Source organism: Haemaphysalis longicornis, unplaced genomic scaffold, assembly GCF_048455015.1.
Source record: "Haemaphysalis longicornis isolate Haplotype H1 unplaced genomic scaffold, Haemaphysalis longicornis Haplotype H1 scaffold_4, whole genome shotgun sequence".
Lineage (NCBI taxonomy): Eukaryota > Metazoa > Arthropoda > Arachnida > Ixodida > Ixodidae > Haemaphysalis > Haemaphysalis longicornis.
This window is the reverse complement of record NW_027526361.1, coordinates 24,824,178-24,845,608: the sequence shown is the minus strand read 5'-3', so window position 1 is coordinate 24,845,608 and position 21,431 is coordinate 24,824,178. Positions and strand designations below refer to the sequence as shown.

General features: G+C 48.2%; 1 protein-coding gene, 1 long non-coding RNA gene and 1 pseudogene across 2 annotated transcripts in view; 1 reads left to right on the top strand and 2 right to left on the bottom strand.

Moving 5' to 3' along the window:
* LOC144180286 (uncharacterized) overlaps positions 1–21,431 on the bottom strand; it is a 629,875-nt gene that overhangs the window by 261,156 nt on the left and 347,288 nt on the right. The gene's annotated exons all lie outside the window — the stretch shown is intronic.
* LOC144178591 (uncharacterized) lies at positions 6,615–9,081 on the top strand. The gene is made up of 4 exons (XM_077706549.1): positions 6,615–6,877; positions 6,975–7,210; positions 8,109–8,225; positions 8,813–9,081. Exons 1-4 carry the CDS (start codon positions 6,615–6,617, stop codon positions 9,079–9,081), a joined length of 885 nt encoding a protein of 294 aa, XP_077562675.1.
* Positions 8,773–11,011, bottom strand: LOC144180285 (uncharacterized; annotated as a pseudogene).

Sequence of the window (21,431 nt, the reverse complement as noted above, 5' to 3'; positions counted from 1 at the left end):
CGTCTTTGAATGCGAGAAGCTCGCGGGCCACAGTGATAGCGCGAGGGTAACTCTCTGTTTAGCATGCTCGACAACGTTGAAGTCATAGCGTGGCTCCGGGGTGGAACATTTCCTCCCATGTAATGAAACAAACAACATGCATGTGTAGCGGGCTTTAAGAACAGTTGACCTATAGATGTGTGTTAGTGAATTTCTTTAAAGGGGCCCGAAATAGGCTTACGAAGGTGGCCATTTCAATCGCGCAATCGCTCGAGTGCCCCTTCACGACAACGAGTACCAAATATTACATCCATGCGTAAAACAGGTGCCGCACACAAAAAAGATCTTCCTTTCTTTCCTTGTTTACCTACCGATACACGCAGCCATTCTGTCGCACTCTGACGTTAAGTTTTGGTGTGACGCCGCCTCCGTGACGCACGAAGCACTGAACAGTACGGCACCGCTATTGGGGGGCCCCTTTAAATGCCGTAGCCAATTAGTGTTCTAAACTTGGAAGGGGGGGGGGGGGGGCGGGGATTATGTTCCCTGAAGAATGAAAACAACCTAAATATAAACTGGAAAACGTGGGTGCACGTTTCGGCAGTTCCGGCGAACGGCACTCCGGCAGCGGCGGCACGGCGTACCTTAGGAACGAATGGCGATCATCGCCATCCGTCACGCGAGCCTATGTGAGTTTCTAGATACAGCTCGTCCTTTACAAGGTATGACTAACGCTGAAAAACACGGAGTGTCACTGCAGGCAGAAACACCGCTACACGCGGTACCGCGCCAAGCATATGCCTGCACGGTCGACAAGGAGATCACTGTGCGGTGTATGCGCGATACGGCATACACCGCAGCAGCTAAAATTTGGCACTGCCCCGGGCTATTACTGAAATTCAGTTCATAAATGCGTGAGAGGGGGTGATAGGGCGGTGAAAAACTGCGCTGGTGATCGTCGTTGGCGCTGCTTCGTAAAACGGTGACTGGATAACTGCGGCAATACTAAGCCTTTTCTGAGCGACTGGGCGTCGCAGCGACCTGCATGCCACGTCAATACCGCACGCGAAAACGTAGCAGGAATATAGTCGTCGGTATAAATCTTCAATTAAAGCGAAAATGTGTTTGGAACCCCCCTTTCTGGCCTTCGAATACTCGTTTCCCCTATTCTAAATCGACGTGCCGACGCGAGCACGGTCGACGCGAGGAGCACGGCCTTCGGGCAGTCCTAGCGGGCCGGCGGCCGACCGGCCCCACTTAGCAGTTAGTAGGAGCATGCGAGTCTGTTGCTAAAAAAAAGCGTGATGTACCGCCTCCTGGACGTAGGAGGCTGACCACGACCCTTTCCAGCTCCCTTGGCTGCTCAATAAAAAAATGTTTTTTACCCCCACCATGTACCGCCAGCGGAGCCAATGGCTGCGCGCATTTCGAGCCTGCAGGGGCCTGGCCCTGTTTCTCTATAGTGCGTGCTCTTGCGCCTGGTTGGTGAAGTCATAGCTTCCACAGTGTTTTGGAGGCGGGATGAGAGGGTGAAAGCTCCGGGCCTTATGGCTGGCCCTTTTTAATGAACGATAACTCGGCTAATACTATACGCTTTTAAACCTTTTTTGCGGCAGAATGTACCTTGGATACTACTCCAGCAAATGGGCACAAAACCTTTATGGGCTGCTTCGAGCAAACGCACATACGGCTGTTCTTCAAAGCCTTAGGTGACAACTTGACTGTGGCTGCCACATTAAATGCACCCATGGGCTCTCTGCACTAGTTAGTGATATTGTACACATTATGGCGAGGTTTATTGGCAGGACGGCAGCAAGGCGTTGAAACGCAGAGAGGCTCAGCTGAGTCCGAAGGGGTTCTGCCGTGCGCGCTCAGCTCTCGTGCCAACAGACTCGTGATGATGATCTTGAGTCCTGCCATGATGATGACGCAGGTCGCATGAGGTAATACGCTCCGCTGGCTGTTCTTCCAACTTCACCGCTGTGTAGCTGCGCTGGTAGCGTTACGTCGATGGTGGCTAGTCTTCCTCGTTACAACATGCTTATATTGTACACATTTTGTACCAAAAAAATTGTCGCAGCTTGCACGAGTGGTGAGTGGCTGGAGAAACATCGGAGCTGGTGGCGCCAACCAGCTTATTCTTGGTTTGGCTAAGTTTGAGTGTGGTTATGCTTCGAGACTCGGTCAAGTTTTGTGCATGGTGTCATCGTTAGTACCCCAAACAGCAATACAAACTTGGTCCTTAAAGTATGTACACTGTACGTGAGCTCGTAACTCTGGATCTTCTACAACTCGCTCACGTTTTGCCGCCGCTTCACCGGCGCGATATTCGGGATTGGAACGAAGTCGCCACAGCCGTTCTCGAATAGCGGCGCGGCGGCCTTCGCACCAGGGTTCCTTTTTTTCGGGAGTGACGCACTTCTATCGCGCCTTCTCTTCCTTCGTCAGATACCCGGCACTTGCAACCCACGTGGTTTTCTGAACGCACCGCTGAAAGGCCTTTTTGACTGGCAGGCCCGGATCGCCTCGTTCACAAGCTTTCACATCTCTTCCAAAGTGGGCAGCATTAGCAAGCGCTAGAACCGGCGGTAACCAGCTTGGAGCACCTATAGCAGGAGCTAATCGGTGCTTCCCAGTTCAGGAGCAAACGAACGTGAACTGGCGAGGAGAAGAGCACGCGAGAGATCACGTCACGAACGCTGGGCAGAGTGTTCTCGAAGGGCGAGCGGTGCCGGCGTGCGCGGCGACGTAATTGCAAGGCGGGGCTTGGCTCCGGCGTAGCTGCGCTGGGGTCGTGCCGGGCAACTGGCGCCGGAGGAGCTTTTAAAGCAAATGTTTACTACTTTCGTCCATGGATTTTGTGGAGGATGTGCAAGGTGACCTTTTGACCACAGACACACCCCCGGCGACACACCCCTCGAAGCGCATCGCGTGCTTCGCCGAGACCGCTGTCGGCGCTGCGCAAAAAGCAAAGTTTTCACTCGTTCTGCGCAGCACCAAAGCGGCGGTCGCTGCAGCGCTGCGCCGGCAGCCGAGCAGCCTCCAATGCATGCGGCAATGGGTCGTGTAGGGCAACGTGAAGTGCATTGTATTTTATACCATTTTGAGCATAAATAACTAGCGAACTGAGGCGCATATTGACAAAAAGTACGTCTGCAGCGAGCAATAACAACAAAACTAAAGCCGTTACATTCAATGTGAAAGCTGTCGGAAGTGCAGATCAGTGATTCGCCATAATGAGCTGTTATCCGCTCACTGCGACCACCCCATACAATTCAAATTTCCCGCCTTCGCAGTTCTCACACGCCCCCTGCCTGAACTGCGCCAGCGGGAGTTCTGTTCTTTTTGTGCTTGGTTTAATTTCGTATGCTGGAGCTGTTTTGTGTCATTTCGAACACATAACTTTTTTCTTGAGCGGCTGGAGCTTTTCTGCGTCATTTCGAACGCGCCATTCTTTTCTTGCGCGGCTGGAGCCTTTTTGCGGAATTTCGGACGTGCCATTTTCTTCGTGTGCGTGGATCCTTTCTGCGTCATTTCGAACGTGCCTTCTTTTTTTCGTGGCTGCTTTTTTCGCTTACTGCCGCAAAAACCAACCCAACGAGCGTTCCTGACTAAATGAACGCGGGCGCTGCCGGTTAATTACGTATATTTTGCCTCCAATGTACCTATAGTTTTCTTTGCGCTAAACAACGGGAAGATGTAGGACAAGCGCCAGCGGTTCACGAGTTGCGAACGCGTATGACTACATAAACCGCTTGGCTTTCGAAGCTTCTGGAGTACGCCGCGACGACAGCGCTACAACGGAACACCCTGTTGCTCTACTTGGGTCTAGCGAGCGAGCTACAACGATAAGGCGAGCGCCTAAAGTGCTCTACCCTTAAAAAAGGCCTGTTTCAACTGCGTTTGATCATTTCCTGTTAGCCGATGGGAAATAGGTAGCTGGATAAACTAGATTTCCCTTGTCAAAGCGCGTACGCAATTTGTAGTACGCTGAGCTAGAGTTTCCCAAGCTCCTGGGAAGGCAGACAGTAGCAAGAGGTTTAAAAAAACAATTCTCCAGACTGACTGCAAGGAATGTTCTGTCCAGCCAGTTGTGTAATCCGAAGTTGTTTTGCTTTTAAAAGAAGATTAGTACGGTAAGGAAGGTTTTATGTGCAAGGAGAAAACCAAGAAGTCAAGAGCACCCTGGGCGGCCAGCTCTATTTGCTTGTTCGTAATCTGAGCACTGTTCTCTTTCTCGCGGGATTTTGCTCCTAAGTACCACACGGCATTCTTATGGCATGACACGCGGGGACAGCTCACCGTAGGTTTTTGTCCCATTCCGAAAGGTACATCGGGTTCACCAAGAAATAACTAGCAGTACAGCCAATGATCTATAAACGCTAGTTATTTGCACCATGTCAATGTAATAAACACCCGTTATTAGTAAGAAATGATGTATGCCATGGGTGAAAGCCTTGTTTGTGTGTTTCTCGCCAATGAGTACGTCCATATGAATCGGCTGTGAGGTTCTGCAGGCATTCCCTCGAGTGGACATGAAAATTCCCACGTTGCCATTTTACAAGTGAGAATTGGGAGCGACATCGTTGAGGTTGCAGCCAATTTGGAATTGGGGAAACGGGCAGGCGCTTCCGACGGCATGTATCATCGTTTCGAGACAATGCACTTGAGTGGGTATGTAGGAATTGTGGATAGGTAGGTTCATACCTCAGGCCCGGTAATATTTGGAACCACCATAACCACAACATGGGCCGGTGATGTCGGATTTTCGCAGAACGCGCCTAGTCAACCTTTTCCCTTAAACAAATGGCAGTCGTGAATCCGCTTAGCGACTTCCGTTGTTAGTACTGTGCCGATGTTCGCGAAAACTGCAGCGCCCTTAGTAATCGCACTGAGAAAAATCCAGGCTCACGCCTCGAATCCTCTGCGAGGCTGTAGGATTTAAGGGCCTCTGTCGGCACGTGGCACACCACCTCAAATTGAGTGCCGAGCGAGCATTACGGGGAAGCTAAATCGGCATAGCATTTCAGTGGCCCGTGAATGTTAACGTGCAGCGCCTCGAAGTATTCCACGACTAGAGCGCCGTGATTTAAGAGTTTCAATAAAAAATTCTGCGGAGAGTGCATTCGGCTGAAAAACAGAAGTATATGATTTTGAGCGCATATTTCACTGAGACGCAAAACGTTCCAGATTGTGCCCCTTCCGGTGCCGCTGACCCGTCTTACACCATAGCGTAAGTACGTGACATTCTAAATTCTGCGTAATATTGATGCAATAAATAGTGGGATGTACCGTTGGAAAATTGGCCACGTATCTGCTCGTTTCGTCGCAAATGTCGACAAAAGACGATAGTATCTGTCGATGTTTGCCAAGTAAATGCCTCCTTTCGCTTTCCCTCTTGCGTCGCGCTCCTCCCAAAGTAAACAGGCTAAAGGTTTGCTCAAGTCAATTTAAATTTACTGCATTCCACTGCTCCAGGCCAGGTGCCTCAATGCCAGGGCTGCCGTACGGCGGAGACGCGCGTGAATCGAGGCGCCCTACTTCAACGTTTATTGAACCGCGTTGCCCTAGCCCACGTGCGTTCCAAGCACAACGTGCAACCTATCTAGGGGAAACTATTGTAAATGTTGCCGCTTGAATTTGTGAAATGCCGCCACAAGCTATATAGTGGTGCGGGCTACAGCGAGCGACAGTGTGATTTTTTTTCTGCAGTAGATGTAGTATTTCATTTCCCAAAAATCAAGCATCTATGAACTTTTTTATAAAGGGACACTGTAAATATCCCTTGTGTAGTAATGTCCTGTCTTATATTCGCGTAATGTCTTTTTCTTACTCAACAATGTTGAGAAGTACGAACATATAAACCGGACTTAGACGTTTAGATGTCGTTGTGAGTATACAGGGTGTCCCAGATATCATGCACCAAGATTTAAAAAAAGAGCAATGGTGTTACTCGAAGAAAACATAGTGCATAATGTTTGCAGTACTGTGGAAAAGCGGACAGTAATTTTTTTCATTAATGAGACCTAAATAATTAATTGTAATTAATTATCTAACTCAAGAAATATTGTCCTAACCCCAGAAGTGTCAATGAGGCACTTGTAGGTACCCACGAGGGGCGTATAACTGCGGTATTATCCGCGGCGAACTAATTGCGTACGCATTTATTTTGACTGATAAAGAAAACCCGCGAAATAGGAAACATACCTCGTGACGGCGCTTCCGCACGCATCGTAAAGCAATGCCCTCAAACAGGCTGCCTCTGAGTTAGCCAGAAGGAAATAAACAAAAGAAAGAAAGGAGAAATCGCGACAGAGTTCGTGCCTTATATCCGTAGAGTTTCTTACTCTATGCTTATATCTGCACACGCGCCCCGCGAATGTTGCTGTTGCTGCTCCTTCCATGCATGGCATTAGAGAGTTTTAGTTTGGCGTTTTTACGCTCCGCTTAGCCGCTAAGCGGAGCGGGAATGCGACTGCGCATGCGCACTCCGCTTAGCGGCTAAGCGGGCTAGCGGAGCGAGCAACACGGTCCGCTAAAACGCAGCCTGAGCGGAGCGTCGCTGCCCTCCGCTAGCGCGGCGGGGCGATGCGGGCGCCCTCTCGCGCGCGTGCGACGACTTTGCTTATTCTAAGATGGCTGCCTCCAACGACACCACGCCTGCGACGAGCCCCGCGGCTTTGCGCAAACCGCGAAAGCGGTTCTGCATGAATGAGGGTCTGTGTTTACTACGTGCAGTGGCCACCATGAACCCGTTTGAAAACCCGGACGCGTGGGGCGTCGTGTTGAAAAACGTGACGCGCGCAGTGCAGCGCGAGCTGACCATTCGTGGCGTAAAAGAGCGGGTCGACTTGCTCGTCGGCTACTTCAGGCAGGAGGACAGGGCCAGCTTGAGGAGGTGAGTCCCCTGTACCGTTTGCGATTTTTGTTTAATACAGTACGTCTTATAAATGACAGCGAATAGTTAAGGCGCAATCTGTTGCTTTCCTCCGTAGGTCTGGTACTGAGGAGCAGTATGGTGAGCGCGAGCAGCTGCTACAGGAGATTTCAGATCTCATGAAAAGCGCCGGCTACGTGCCGAGGACCCTGCCGAGGACAGCAAATGGCACTGGGTTGCGCCGGCCTCCTCTGTCATCGGCAGCAGCTCGACAGCGAGCGGCGCGGCAGTTCCGAGACGGCGTCACGGCAGCAATCGCCCCACTGCAGGCCCCGAATGACGAACACATGCTCGGCAAGTGATGTGAAGTGGGCGCACACATTAACGAAGAATGGAAGCGCCAACTGTGTTTTATATTTGTGGATGCCGCGAAAGGTTCCCACCTGCCGCATACGTACTGGTGCCGTTAGGAGTAATTGAAACAAGTATTTGTAAATATCAAAAAATGCTTGCCTTGCTGGCTTTATGACCGTGTTTACTCACGCGGTAAGATAAAAGCTATTACATTACATCCCTGCAATTCTACGTGTTCGTTACATGGTGAACCCTGTTGTTTTGTTTCATACAAGCTGGGGTGTCTGACGAGTGATACTGCTTGCACGATGTGATTTAAAAGTTGTCGAATTTTAAGTGTGCTGCATCTTGTACGCAGCGGATAAATTCCTTCACATTGGCACTAGCTCAAAAAAGAGCCTGTAGAGCAATTCTGGCAGAGGAAAGGATTTTGCACTGCTGAATTTCTTCTACCGAGATCCTTTTATAGTACTTGTCACAATTTTATCCATGTACCGTGTTTTTGTGTGTGCAGATGAACCATCTCCATCACAGTTGCTGTTGTCGATGTACGACAGCGAGGTGACGCAGTCATCAGCAGCTGAAGTGCATGAGCGTGCGAGACTGAGCCCAGGCCGGTCCAAGACGTGCCAGCCACTGCATCACGTATGTACAAAGTAAACTGAAAGCGAAATATGGGTACAGAGCAAATTCACCTAAGAAGCAGGCAAAATCTTACTACTGCGCTTATTTATGTTTATGAATAAAATAGTATACATGTTGATTATGCTTGCCCACAAAAATTTGCTAGGCTGCAACACTGCAGAACATATCTAATAGAAAACCAAAGTAAAAACAGTAATGAAAGAAACCGTTGTGGGCGATCATTAACTGCGATGAATGATTTCTGCCCTTGTAGCACTCGGCCCACCACAAGCAGAGCCTGCTGAAGATAGTGATGCAGATGAGCAGGCACTAGGACCCCCAGTTCAGGTGCGGAGAAGACAAAGACCTGGTGAAGTTGCTGCTCCAACAGGTATTATGAATCAGTCCTGCACAATTTCTCACTGTAATTAGGGGCTTGGCGTTTGTCTTTTTTTTCTGTTCATTTTTTGTCCCTAACCGTTACTCCTATCGTCCTTCTTTCCATTGCCCCTTGAACAGACACGCTTGCTGTGTACCATTCTTTTCAGTGATAAATGTAGTGTTCTTTTTATTTTCGTTATTCGCTTGCCTTGTGCGCCCCACCCCAAGTAATAGTGTCAAATTTTTTTTATTGGCTGGAATCAGCACTGACAACCTGTCCAAGGTAGTTATATCCGTGTACTTGTTCTAGAATTCGGTTATCTGCGCCAAAGAGGGTGCTTCCAGCATGTTTATTTCGCATCTCTTTAGATTTACTCGCATGTATCTTTAACGGTCCTTAAGCGCAGGCTTTTTCCAGTCTCAGTAAACAAAACTATGCCATCCGCAACAAGACTGTGCGTCGACAGCATTCATTACAGAAGAAATGGATAAGGCATTTGTGTCCGGTGTTACAAAATGCTGATGTTGGAGTGAATTAATTGCAAGTATTCCCAAAGTCAATTCAAAATAAACATGATTTATTTGTCTTTCTCCCAGGAATCAGAGCCCTCCAGGCAATGGGCCTGCAGTTGCTCACGGCGAGGGAGGAGAATGAGTTCATTCTTCGGCAAAAGGAGCTGGAGCTGCAAAAAAGGAGGCTGGAGCACGACGAAAAGCGCCTAGCTTTAGAAGAGAGAAAGCTGGCACTGGAGGAAGCGAGGCTGAAGCTTCATGAACAACAGGTCAAAGAAAATGCTCAAATAATGAGCACCATAAAATCTATGCTGGAAGAGCAAGGCAAACAGATTTCCAGCCTTCAGAAATAAAGTGCTTCTACTGACTTGCGAAACAAAACGAGTGCTAAAACGATGCCAACGAAGTGTACAAGATTTAGCGTGTTTAGCACGGCACTTTTTTTCAGTGATGAACCAACCGTCATGGCGACGTGTTTTGACTTCACTGAGCTGAGGGCATTCATTGCCTCAGTTTTGTGGTCGCAAATAATCCTCCAGCTGTGGGGGCTCAACTCCAAAATATTGCGACACCTGCGATCCATACATGCTGGTGTGGCAGTTGGCTAATATAGCCGCAACTTTGTACATGCGGGCAACCTTCTGTCGACGCAGCTTCTGATTTTTGCGGAAGTCGAGGAAGGCAAACAAGCCCGCAATCTTGCCGAAACCCCATTCGACCGCCTGCCTAACGGTACTCATCCTCTTATTAAATGCATACTGTGAGGGAGTAATGTTAGTTGTGCCGTATGGTTTCAGGAGCAGGGGTCGTAACGGGTAGGCAGGATCACCGTACAGGCAGACGTTGTGCCCCTGAACCAGCTTTTCAAGCTTCTGGTACGTCCTGCTCTTCCGGAGGATGCCTGAAAATAAAGGAACACATAACAATTATCACTCCTGTATCACTCCACGTTATCACTCCTTTTGGCTTTCACAAAATTATTTTACCTTGTTGCTAGCTTGTCCATAATTTTACATATACAATATGCATAATATAATAACTATAAATGTGCAATATAATATACTTAATTCAAGCTTTCTTTGTACTACAAATCCCCATTCATCATAGTAAATGTTTTTTTCCTGTAAAAGTTTCATCACATTAGGTGTTCAGTTTAACATTATTAAACACTAATTGCTTTCTCAAGAAGCACAGAAATCTTGTGCCTTTTCTCGATTGCCCGTGACGGAATTAACCATTTGTTGTGTGTTGTACTGCTGAGGAAGTGGTTCTGTATAATTAAACACAACATGAACTCACTTGAATCATGTCGACTGCCAAAGTAGGGGCCGTTCAGTTGGCAGATCATTCCATTAGGGCACATGATTGACTGATATTTTAAGGCATGGAACCGTTTGTGACCAGAAAAAAATGTTTCTGGTCTTTGGAGGGACGGCAAATAGCCCTAGCTGTTCCGTCAATGAAACCATAGGAGTTGTGGAGCGGGGCCCCTTTGGAATGCACCGCCTGCGAGTAAAATTTATACAGATGGGCATTAGCACACAGTGAAAGTAAATTTATCTATTTACAATACTGTTAGTCTCTACTGGCACCTTATCAGATGGGCGAAATGTATAGATACAAAGAATGAAAAATGAACGAGTGACAGCAACTTTGCTCTTTACACGGAATCGATTTAAAGTACATAAATTACAAAAAACTGAATTTAATTGAATTTATTTAATTATTAAAAACGCTTAAATTGATCTAACAACAATAATTTAAATAATTGAACTACATTAAATTACACAACTTAAACTACATAGCCCTCACACCAGTACATGCTAATTTTCGTGATAAATAGAATGATTTCTTGAGTGACATGAATGATAAATGATTGCATACCTCTGACAGAACTCTGAGTTGGGCGATGTCCAGCCAGGAGTGGTTGTTCACATCTCGCAGCAGGTGGCCAAAAGTGCTGTCAATGTGCTCCAGCACCGCATTCGTGGCTGAAGAAATGACGGAATAATGCCGCCCGAAGAGGGGCTCCAGGTCCCGCAGCCGGTTGGGGTACGCCAGACGCCGCAGTGTTAAGCACAAACACTCAACGCCGGGAATCTTGACGCACTGCGGCGTTTTGACAACTTCGGGCAGTCGAAGGGCACGCGCCAGCCTTTCCACATCATCCTTCTCGAAGCGGAAGAATGTGCGGAATTGTCCACTGTCCATAGAGTAAATGTTCAAAAGGCCTTGCTGAGAAAGTGGCTCTCGGCGCGTGTACTGAAACACTTCCAGGGTCAAGAGATCCTCTATTTCCGACCACTTCAAAGAAGTCAAGAGGAAAGGGTCTTCGAGAACACTTGTGAGCGGCACCACGATGCGGGAAAGCGCGAAAAACTTTCAGATGTTTCAGATACGAACTAGGCAAAACGCATCGTTGGATCGCAGTCGAGGAGGATCCGAATGGATCTGGAACGCAACTTTGTTGGCTATTGCGTGGCTATCGTCAAGTCGAAAATTTATTTTAATTCATTGTAATTGACCAGTAACGCAATACGATTGCATGTGTCAATACTTAATAAACAAATAAGCTATACGTACTGGTTTTACTTTATTAAAGTGGTGAAATGGTTTTCGGTTCAGTTTCATTACGCCAAACTTGGCCAGAGGGCGCTGCTGGTCCGAAAGGTCCGGTCCGCTGCACGTTACGTGTAACTAAAACGAGAAAATCGCTCGCCGCTCCGCTACAGCTTAGCGGGGCTACCCGGAGCGGAGCGGAGCGTAAATACGCTAAACTAAAACTCTCTATTATCAAGGTGATGCGCTGTCTCTCCGGCGGGTGACATGCGAAGCAGTTGCTTTCAATCAGCTTATTTGGGGACGCTGCTTTACAATGCGCGTGGAAGCGCCGTCACGTGGTATTTATCATATTTCGCGCGTTTTCTTTATCAGTCAGAATAAATGAGTACGCAATTAGTTCGTCGCTGAAAATACCGCAATTAGATGCCCCTCGTGGGTACCTACAAGTGCCTCATTGAAACTTCAGCGATTAGGACAGTAATTCTCGAGTTAGATAATTAATTACAATTAATTAGTGAAGACTCAATAACGAAAAAATACTGTTCGCTTCTCCAGAGTACTGCAAACATTATGCACTAGGTTTTCTTCGAGTAACGCCATTCCTCTTTTTTTAAAATCTTTGTGCATGATAGCTGGGACACCCTAAGACTATTGCGCAGACTTCGTTTCACTTTGGCCGGGTGGCTGAATCGAGCCACAGACAGACATACAGACAGGCCAAAATTTCTAGGTTTAAGTAGCCCAAGAAAGACTATCGTCTTTAATAATGGCAGTCGTGCGAAGTCGCAGAGCAGCCCAGTTCAGCGAAACGTGGACAGAGGCGGCAGCAAATACATGGAGCGAGCACTGTCTTTTCCGTTTCCTCCTCGTTCTGTCTTCTTTCAAAATACGCAGTACTGTCGCCCTGAACATAAAAAAAAATATTCTGTGTTTTAATGCGCTGAAGTTACAACTAGTTTTAGGTGCGCCGAACGGAGGGCTGCGGATTGATTTTGACCACCTGGCGACCTTTAACGTGCGCCGAAATCTCGACACACGAGCGTTTTTGCTTTTGGTCTCCATCTGAAAAGCGACTATCGCGGCCGGGATTGGTTCAGCGACCTCCTTGGGCGCCGTGAATAAATAAATGGTCGGCGAGCCCTTGCGGAGGATTTTACTGTGTAAGTTCTGCATCTGGTTCATCGGCGTCAGCAGGATTTTGTCTTGAGGGTGGCAAAGTTCCACAGAATCCAAGGGATATAACAAGTTTGTTTCTGTTCTTAAAAGTAACAATTAAGTTCAAATACGTTTTGAACGCTTACACGTCCTGGCAAGGAGCCACTGCGTTACATAACGGCATCATTTTAGTAAACCGATCGATCGAGGGCACAAGAGTGTGAAATAATTGACTTGCACCGATCAGATAACCATGTAAAATTAAATGAGGTGAGGCGAAATTGCAAAAAAAAAAATTTATTTTCTTTGTGCGAACACGTTCGTAAAATGTGATGTTGGTGTGACCGTGTGACGTACCGGTGACGAGGGTGTGTTCTATTTACAAAATGGCGTAGGTGAATAACGAAGCAGCTCGAGCGAGAGCAACCGACTCGATGGCGGGCACCGATGATCGTGATATCGTCGGTGCCGCAGTGATGACTATCTATAAAGTTTCTACACCATTCCCATAAATACAAAATAACTATTATAACTCATCAATAAATATAAGCAGCATTCGTCTACAGGCGCGCATCGCGAAGTGATTAACACAATTTGCCTCTCGTTTTCAACATTTTCACAATGCAGCTGAAACATGGTGAGTCCAGAGGGACTGTTGTCGGACTCGGTCTAACTAAGCCACGTTTTCACACGCAAAATCACGCTTAACGAATGCTCTATTGAAAGAGCGTGTCGTCACGGGGACCCTTATTGGCCGTTTGCTGAGCGCGACTGCTATTAGGATGTACCCTTCAGAAGATGTGAGAAAGCCCACCGGGTATTACTGCAGTCCTTGTACTTGCACGATTGACGCGAAAGTTCAGCTTCGCACTTGAAGTTGTAGAAATGGCAGTAACTCTTTACTGGCTCGCAAAGCGCCGTTTTTAAATCTTGCTCGTTCTCTTGGCACCTCTAGATAATGCAAAAAAAAAGAAAGAAAAATCAAGCCATCTCTACTAACGGGAAACCTGGGGAGGAGTGAAGCAGGCAGTGTATAAGTGTATTCTTGGCGCCTTAGCATTTTGCCAACGGAGATGAAACCGTTGGGAGGTACAGGTACACAGCTTTGCTGTAAAAGTCTCTTGTCTTTGAATCACGAAGCTCTCTATCGTGAGGCGTAAACGAGTGTTTTTTTTAGTACGCGTTACGAAGCGCTTCAGCGCGAGGCGTAAACCAATGCCCCGGTGTATTTTAGTACGCGTTATGTTCCAGCGCGAGCCGTAAACGAGTTTCCTGGTGTTCTAGTACTGTGAATACATAATACGATGCTTACGACAACGACATGAGACGCCGACAGCCCCAGCAACTAAGGGGATTCGCCCATAAAAAGCCCATGCGGGGGTGTCTCCAAAATTTTCTTCTTGTGCTGATAGCAGAGAGTCCAAGTATTTTATTATCTCGGGTTTAAGGTCGCAAGGCCGGCAAATGCAAAGAGCGCCATGACAATGTCGATTGAGATGAGTACGAGTTGTAATAAAGGCTACAAATTTAGCAATAGAATTGCTGTATAGGGCTATATTAAGACATAATGAGTACATGCAATAAAAGTTCCAAAGCCTCACGTTTCGCCACTGTTTTGCAACACGTCATGAACACGGGTGATGTTATGAACACAAAAGAAGCGACAATCGGGCGAGTTGGTACTTATTCATCTTCCCTAACAGCGCACACACACGAAGGTTGAGGTAAAGAAGGGGACAGGACGTGCGCTGACTCGCAACTACTTTTTTATTGAAGAAAGACACGAAATTATATACTAACAAAAGACCAGTTGCGCATGACAATACAAAGGAAACACATCAGATTAACCCAAAACAGGATATGGATAATCGAAGCCAACTCATCAATAGGTTACGCCACTGCAAGAAACAAACAAAACTTCCCCGGTTATCTACAAACTCGAATTCCTCGTGGTTAAGCGGTATCGAGGGATGGCTGACGCAAGTTTTGCCAAGTTTGGAGATATGGTAGGCCTCCACCACCTCAGGCGTCATCCTGTCTTTATGTGTAAATAGCACTTTTGTTTGTCTGAAACGAGAATAGCACTGTAAAAGATGGGTTTCACAATGCATTGAAAGGTGCGCCTGCGCGTCCTTTTTAATGCTATTCCTGTGCTCCATTAGGCGCACATTCAGACATTGCCCGGTTTGGCCAATATACTGGCTCCCGCATACCAACGGAATGCTGTAAACAACCCCCGTGCAACACGGAACAAATGGGTCTTCGTGATTCACACCGCAGCCTCGGCGCCTGCTTGCTCCATGGACATCCCTCCTATCAACCGCCGAACACACACCGCTTAGCTCAACAGGCGCTGATAGGATCATGTCGACCCCATACCGTTTGCCAACATTCTTCAAACCGTGTGACAGTTTATGCACATAGGGGACGACAGCTAACCTTTTAAATGCAGAGCATTTCAGTAACTCACGATGTCACCCGCGTTGACGAAGTCACCCGCGTTGACGTCCGTAGTCCGCACCGTCGTTGTCCCTACTATATAAAAAAAATACCATCCGGCGCCAGGTTTCGATGCCTCGACCCTGCGGGCGGAACGCAATGTACATGGTGCTCTACCCACTGCGCCACAAAGCCGACACAGAATGGGACGCTACTAACGCGCCTTATATCGTTGACTCATTCAAATTACTGCTGACGAGCGCTCTCTCGTCAGCAGTTGCCACAAGTGCAACAACATTAACGTAACGCAAACTACTTAACGTCGTGCGCCCCCGGAAATGCTCTGCATTTGATCATGCCCCTCGCGAGGGTTATGTTTCACTGCGTCTTCCTACTGGCCAGTACACTCGTCGCCATCTGTCGGATGTTGTGCGAACCCTTTGCGGCTGATGGCGCGCGATTTGAAAGTACATTTTTGTTTCTCTTTGAGGCGTACTTTCCAGCACGTCAGCCGACTGCGTACCCTTCAGCCACGTAATGACATGTTTCTTGCGGAGCGGTATAAAAAACTGCACTTTAATCACGCCCTGATCTAGTGTATGCGATTTTAAGTGTTTTGTTTTGATAAAAAAGTTGGGAATACGGAAAATCTTGTGCGCATAACCATCAAAAGTCAACCGAGCGCAGAGACACAGCAGGGAGGGAAAGTCCGAGTGAAGCAGACAACAGATGCGAGAATCCTTAAGCCGACATCACGGAGGCGCGCTTCGCAGCACCGTCCGTGGTCGCGCTCACCGCAAACTACAATCTTACTAATTACACTCTCCGAATGACACCGTGATACAAAATCCAGAAAGTATTACAAAAAAATTATTTTCTGCCGCAACCGAGTCACTTCTGGAATGATTTATGGACTCCGCACGACACTTTCCTTTGCGTAGATTCGGCCTTCTTGTGGGAAGGCGTGGGCATAAGTTCACTACCTGTTCGTCCATATACTCATTGAACCCTAATCTTTTGCGTGATGGATTCTTTAGTTGTCCAATTCCACACTGCGAGTGTGTGCTACTCTAGAGGTACGCCCCAGTTTTCTAGAATAGCCGCAGCATTTATCGGGTGTGCCCTCTGACGCCTAACGTTTGGGTTTGGGGTGTACGGAGCGAATCGTTACCTGCTTCTTCGCATTCGCTTCGACCATGCAAAATGGAGCAATCGGACAGACAGCGGCCTCGTAACGCGAGGGACCCAGGTTCGGTTCCGTCCAATGGAAGCGTTTTTTTTTTGTATCCCTTAACCCACGATCATTCATCATCAGAGGAAGTTTCCGTTTCTGCAGGCTGTTTTCGAGCACAATGGCTTCAGTAAGGGCCTTAAAGTTTAGCTTTAACGGAATCATGGAAAGAATCCCATGTCCAGGGCTTCAGCGGCTACCTCCCCCGTCTTCACCCACTTAATCAAGTTCGACTAAACCTCTAGAGCAGGGGTTGTCATGGTGGCCTCCCAAGATTTCTGCGAAGAGCTCTTGCGTCGATGACAGCACAATCTCCCAGCAAATGCTGGCACTGTGATGGAGGGCACTACTGATCCAATGTGCCATTACCATATTCTTAGCCCGTAGCACGTGCCCTCAAACAAGAGTAGGATGATGATGATGTCTAAAAGGCTTCCCTTTTTAACTGGGTAATGGCAAATGTCATCTTGCCTGCATAAAGGCTTAGGTGCTGCTGTTTATATATTATTGAACTGCGAATCACATTTTTTTATTATAGTCTGTAACTAAATATGATTGTGACGGCCGTGTACCACCTCATTCTCTGCTATTTTTCCAACAGAACTCCAACGCTTTTTGATTGCCTGCGCTACAGCCCAGTTAACTTTTCCACCAGATATCAAACTCAGTCTTTCGGAAGGGGGACTTTCCCGCCACATTGATGTGGATGGATACTTTAGCATCGCATCAATAAGTGCTTCGTCGTTCGTGTATCTTTTTCACGGCATAAATAAGCTTCGTACTTTAGCAAGTATTGAGGTCTTCGTCCTCAAATTGTCAGCTCGGGCCTGAAAAAGCAATGCATTCTCTTTAGTTTTATAAAAAACAGAGCCCTCGTCAAACGGAACTCTTTATAAGCGGGACAGACTGTACTCGTGTCTTTAGGTGCAGTTCTACTTTAAGCGAGGTCGTGCTCGATGTATTAGAAATAAACTCGCCAAACCGTCCTTGCTCCTTAACGTCAACGTCTAGTCAGGGAGGATAAAGCCAATGCACTCGCCATTTGTACAAGTGCGGCACGCACACACACAGCTGGCTGGCGCCGCATCTTTTCAAAGTGCTACGAGTTGTGCCGCGCCTCCGTCAGATGGCGCCACGGGTCCCGCGACCGAGAGAAGACGCAGTGAAACATCCCGCTCGCGAGGGGCACGATCAAATGCAGAGCATTTCCGGGGGCGCACGACATTAAGTAGTTTGCGTTACGTTAATGTTGTTGCACTTGTAACAACTTCTGACGAGAGAGCGCTCGTCAGCAGTAATTTGAATGAGTCAACGATATAAGGCGCGTTCGTAGCGTCCCATTCTGTGTCGGCTTTGTGGCGCAGTGGGTAGAGCACCATGTGCATTGCGTTCCGCCCGCAGGGTCGAGGGATCGAAACCTGGCGCCGGATAGTATTTTTTTTATATAGTAGGGAGGGTGCGGACTACGGACGTCAACGCGGGTGACATCGTGAGTTACTGAAATGCTCTGCATTTAAAAAATTGTTTAACGATTCACCATTTGCTGCTTTAGAGACCGCATTGAGCTTCTCGTTTCTGTAGCTAGGACACGTGGCATCTTCTCTGTAATGTTGGAAGGCTCCGAAGCTTTTTACCGTAAACGTCAACTACGTCATGCATAACAAATGGGCTGATCCCCGCTATACACGGTTCACAGAGCGGTGACCTGGGCGCAGCCATATTAGACAATGGGACGTCACTCGACATTGCAGGGACGCGTTTCTCGCCGTGGCCTCCAATGGGCCGGGGCGCATCCTCGAGTGCCGGAGCGGCTTTATGGACGAATTGTGCAATTATTTTAGAGTGTCGTTGTGAATGAGGACTTATCGCACGCGTAGATGTACTGCACCAACCTTCAGAGACTAGTTAGTCCCGAAAAATGGCCCATAAAGATTCTTAAAGCGCTGTTCTGACTACCGCCCATTGCCAAACTCCCGTTCACGCGCTTAATAGCTGTTTGAAGGCATTTTTTATTTCTATATACAAAGAAACCATGTATATTAGTGGTGGCAACATGCTGCGCGCGAGCCGCACGCGAGGAAGTATGCGGCTCCCGGCGCGAAGACAGAACCCCCCTCCCCTTGTCACTTGTGAAGGCTGACATGGCAATTCTAATCTCAGATGGGGTTAGACAGGAACAAAGCAAGATCGCTTCCTGTTGGAATTGCTTCCCATCTGCACACTTATCCAGATAACGTCTTTACTTCCTTTCTTTGCAGCCGTCCAAAAAACTTCCGCCCCCCTCCTCCCCACTCTGCCCCTATTTGCCGTCCGGCCCTTGCCGTGTCGGCTTCGTGCAACTCGGCCCACTTCAAAAGGTTACCGACCCCTGAAACAAATAAAACGGCTCTGAGCCGCTGGTTGCCACACTTTTATACCATAAACATTTACGGATTCGCTCGCGCACGGATTATTAATCGAGTTAGAAATAACGTCGAAGCTGCGGCCTCCGGTGTAAGACTTTGCGAACCCCTAATTTACGTACTGGGTGCGTTGGGTGCCTCCGCTCTGCAAGCATTTAACATTTAAAAAAAAATGTTGAAAAAAGCGCTGTAGGATCCCTTTAAACGGCCAGGCTAACTAAACACAACAGGAGGCATGCTTTAGAACAAGCGTGATGAGGCAGATCAGTGTGGACTACGCTACGCTTGCCAGCAACATCCTATTACAGTGTAAAAAAAGCCACTCTTGCCCATGTTCTTGGAACAAACTTCTCCCTTTAGAGAATGGCTACTGAGCGTCGCCTGTAGTCGCCGTGTCGCGACCACTGTGCGGAAAGCGGTGCACTGCGAAAGGCGCGTGCGCGCGCCGCACACGCGGACAGTCTTAGTGAAGTTGCGGCCAGTGCAATTCGCATGGTGATTAGTCCCCCACCTTGAGGTCCCGATCGGAGCTGGTACATCCGACTACCACGCAAGTTTTCCCCCAGGACTACCACTACGCTGAGCACCAAGACGGCTTACGGCGGAAACCGAAACTTCCCCGAGGTAAAGGCCAGTCGCGGAGAGTGCGGCGCTAGGATCACGCGTTCAAGGTCAGCCCAACTGCCTGCTGTAAACGGTCTATACCCCCTAACGCCGTAAGACTGTTTGCTGACAAAGTGACAACACTACTACAGGCGTTACTCAAAGTAAAAGCGTTTATGTGTTAAGCCTTCAGTTGTAAACCAGTATCCACTATTATTTCCTAGGTTAAATTTCAGTACCAACCCAATCTTGATTTTGGAGGATGCGTTCGGGAGACGTAGGAAGAATAGCCGTTGAAATATCCCCCTAAAAAAATGAACCAGAAGAAATAACCTGAAAGGACGAGCTGGTATTGCAATACCAAAAAAATGGCGGATTCCACTTACAAATGGGAATCGACGTGAAGGGAAGCAGTGGCAAATACATCGTGAAATAGCAGACGCAACGAGACACTTTGAACGTCTCAACTTTCTTTACGAACGCGTGATCAATATGCACCATGAGTGTGGCATGGGGAGTGATGAATTGTACGAAGGCTGACAGCTAAGAAGACGCACCCTGTAGACATCTTTCATGTAGACCGGTAACCAGCACGTCACCAGTTTTCGACAGCCGAAAGTTTCTGGTCTGCCGCCCGGCTGACGTAAAGGTTGGCAAAAGTAATTTCCGCGTCCTCGCACTTGACATCCCGCAACGCACGTATCGCCCTCGCCGTTAGCGAGAATGAGCTCGGCCTTTCTCTTGGCTAGCAGCGACCGAGTCAAGTGCAGGATGCGTTGCAGTCACTTTGACGGCGACCGACAGTGAGGGGAGGGGCCTCGACGCGCGGATGCGAGCGCCATCTGGCAGTGTTCGCAGAGACCCAGTGGCGCATGCGGCAAGACCACTGCAGCAGCAGCAGCGCCCAAAAAGTCTGGATAAGAGGCAAATAAAGCTTCGCTTTGAAAATGCATACTCAATAAAAGTTTAAAAAGCACGCAAATTTCTTCTCTGTAGAATACTTTATTTACGTTGATATGTTGGTATTGAGTTTGAATGCGCGAGCGCGAAAGCCCCACATTGACGGGAATACGGTACAAGGCAGCGGGGGTGCTAATTAGATAATCGGTGGAGTGGTACAGTCGCCACTGTGGCGTCGGTACCCTACTTGGCTGCACGGTCGAAAATGAAGTGTGTGGCGTAAAGCGACGGTACTCCCGATCCGTACGCTACCGCTACTAAATGCCAGCCAACACGACTCCAAATCATTCAAAACAGGGAGGAAAATATTGAATGAATTCCTCCTCGGATTTCTCAGAGGATGGAAGTGCATATTTAGTCAGTGATGTAAAAATCCTCGTCGTGCACACCCTTTAGTCTCGTTTTACAAATGCGAGACCCAAAAATATGATTTGCAAAAGTTGTTTCAATGACACTCAAGCAGCGCGTAGGCATCCGTGGCTAAAGCGAATTGAGTTGGATGCGAAAGTAGAAAACAGTCCGATAGTTAAAGCCTTGCCACGGTGACTCATGCGGCCAGCACATGGCCCCTTGTTCCCCTATCTGCACTCCATTCCCTTCGCGCACGCTTCCTCCAGCTTTTTTTTTTTTTCGCATTGTGGTACCGGGGTCCTAGCATCCGGCATTTTTCTCCCAAGAAAGACATCGAGTCCCCGGAAACTGCAGCTTTGGGCCTGCCCCACAAGCCCGATCCTTGCGAGGCTCAGTGACGCACTGCCGAAGCCTCTTGACTGATCCCGCGTGCCCCTGATTCCTTCTTTGTCATGGTTGCGTTCTTGGAGATTATGGATAAATTGTACAATCGCTGCGCAAGTTGCCACATCAGTTAAACGCCTGCCATATAGTTCGATATAGACCTGAACGGAGTTGCTGCAACACCCATGCTGAACCTAATGCACGCAGTGTTTTCGTAACAGAAGAGCTGTATCTGGTTGTGCTTCGTTCCTTGGCGTTCGCAAAAAAAAAAAAAAAAAAAATAACGTTTCTCCGGTGCAAGGCGCGGTCTACCTTCGCGTAGCCGCGTTAGCGGAGCCAAGACTCGCCTATTTATGACGCCCTCGCGTGCACCGGAGGCACTCTGCACAGCATTCACGGCATAATCTCTCGCGTTCTCTTCTCCTCACCAGTTCACGGGCATTCGCGCCTGAAGGGGAGAGCACAGAACAGCTCGGGCTACAGACGCCGAGTTCACGAACCCGGTTGCCGCCGGTTCTAGCGCGTGCTAACGCGGTCCACTTTGGACGAGGTGTGAAAGCCCGCGGACAAGACGATCTGGGCTTGCCAGTTAAAGTCCTTTCAGCGGAAAGTTCAG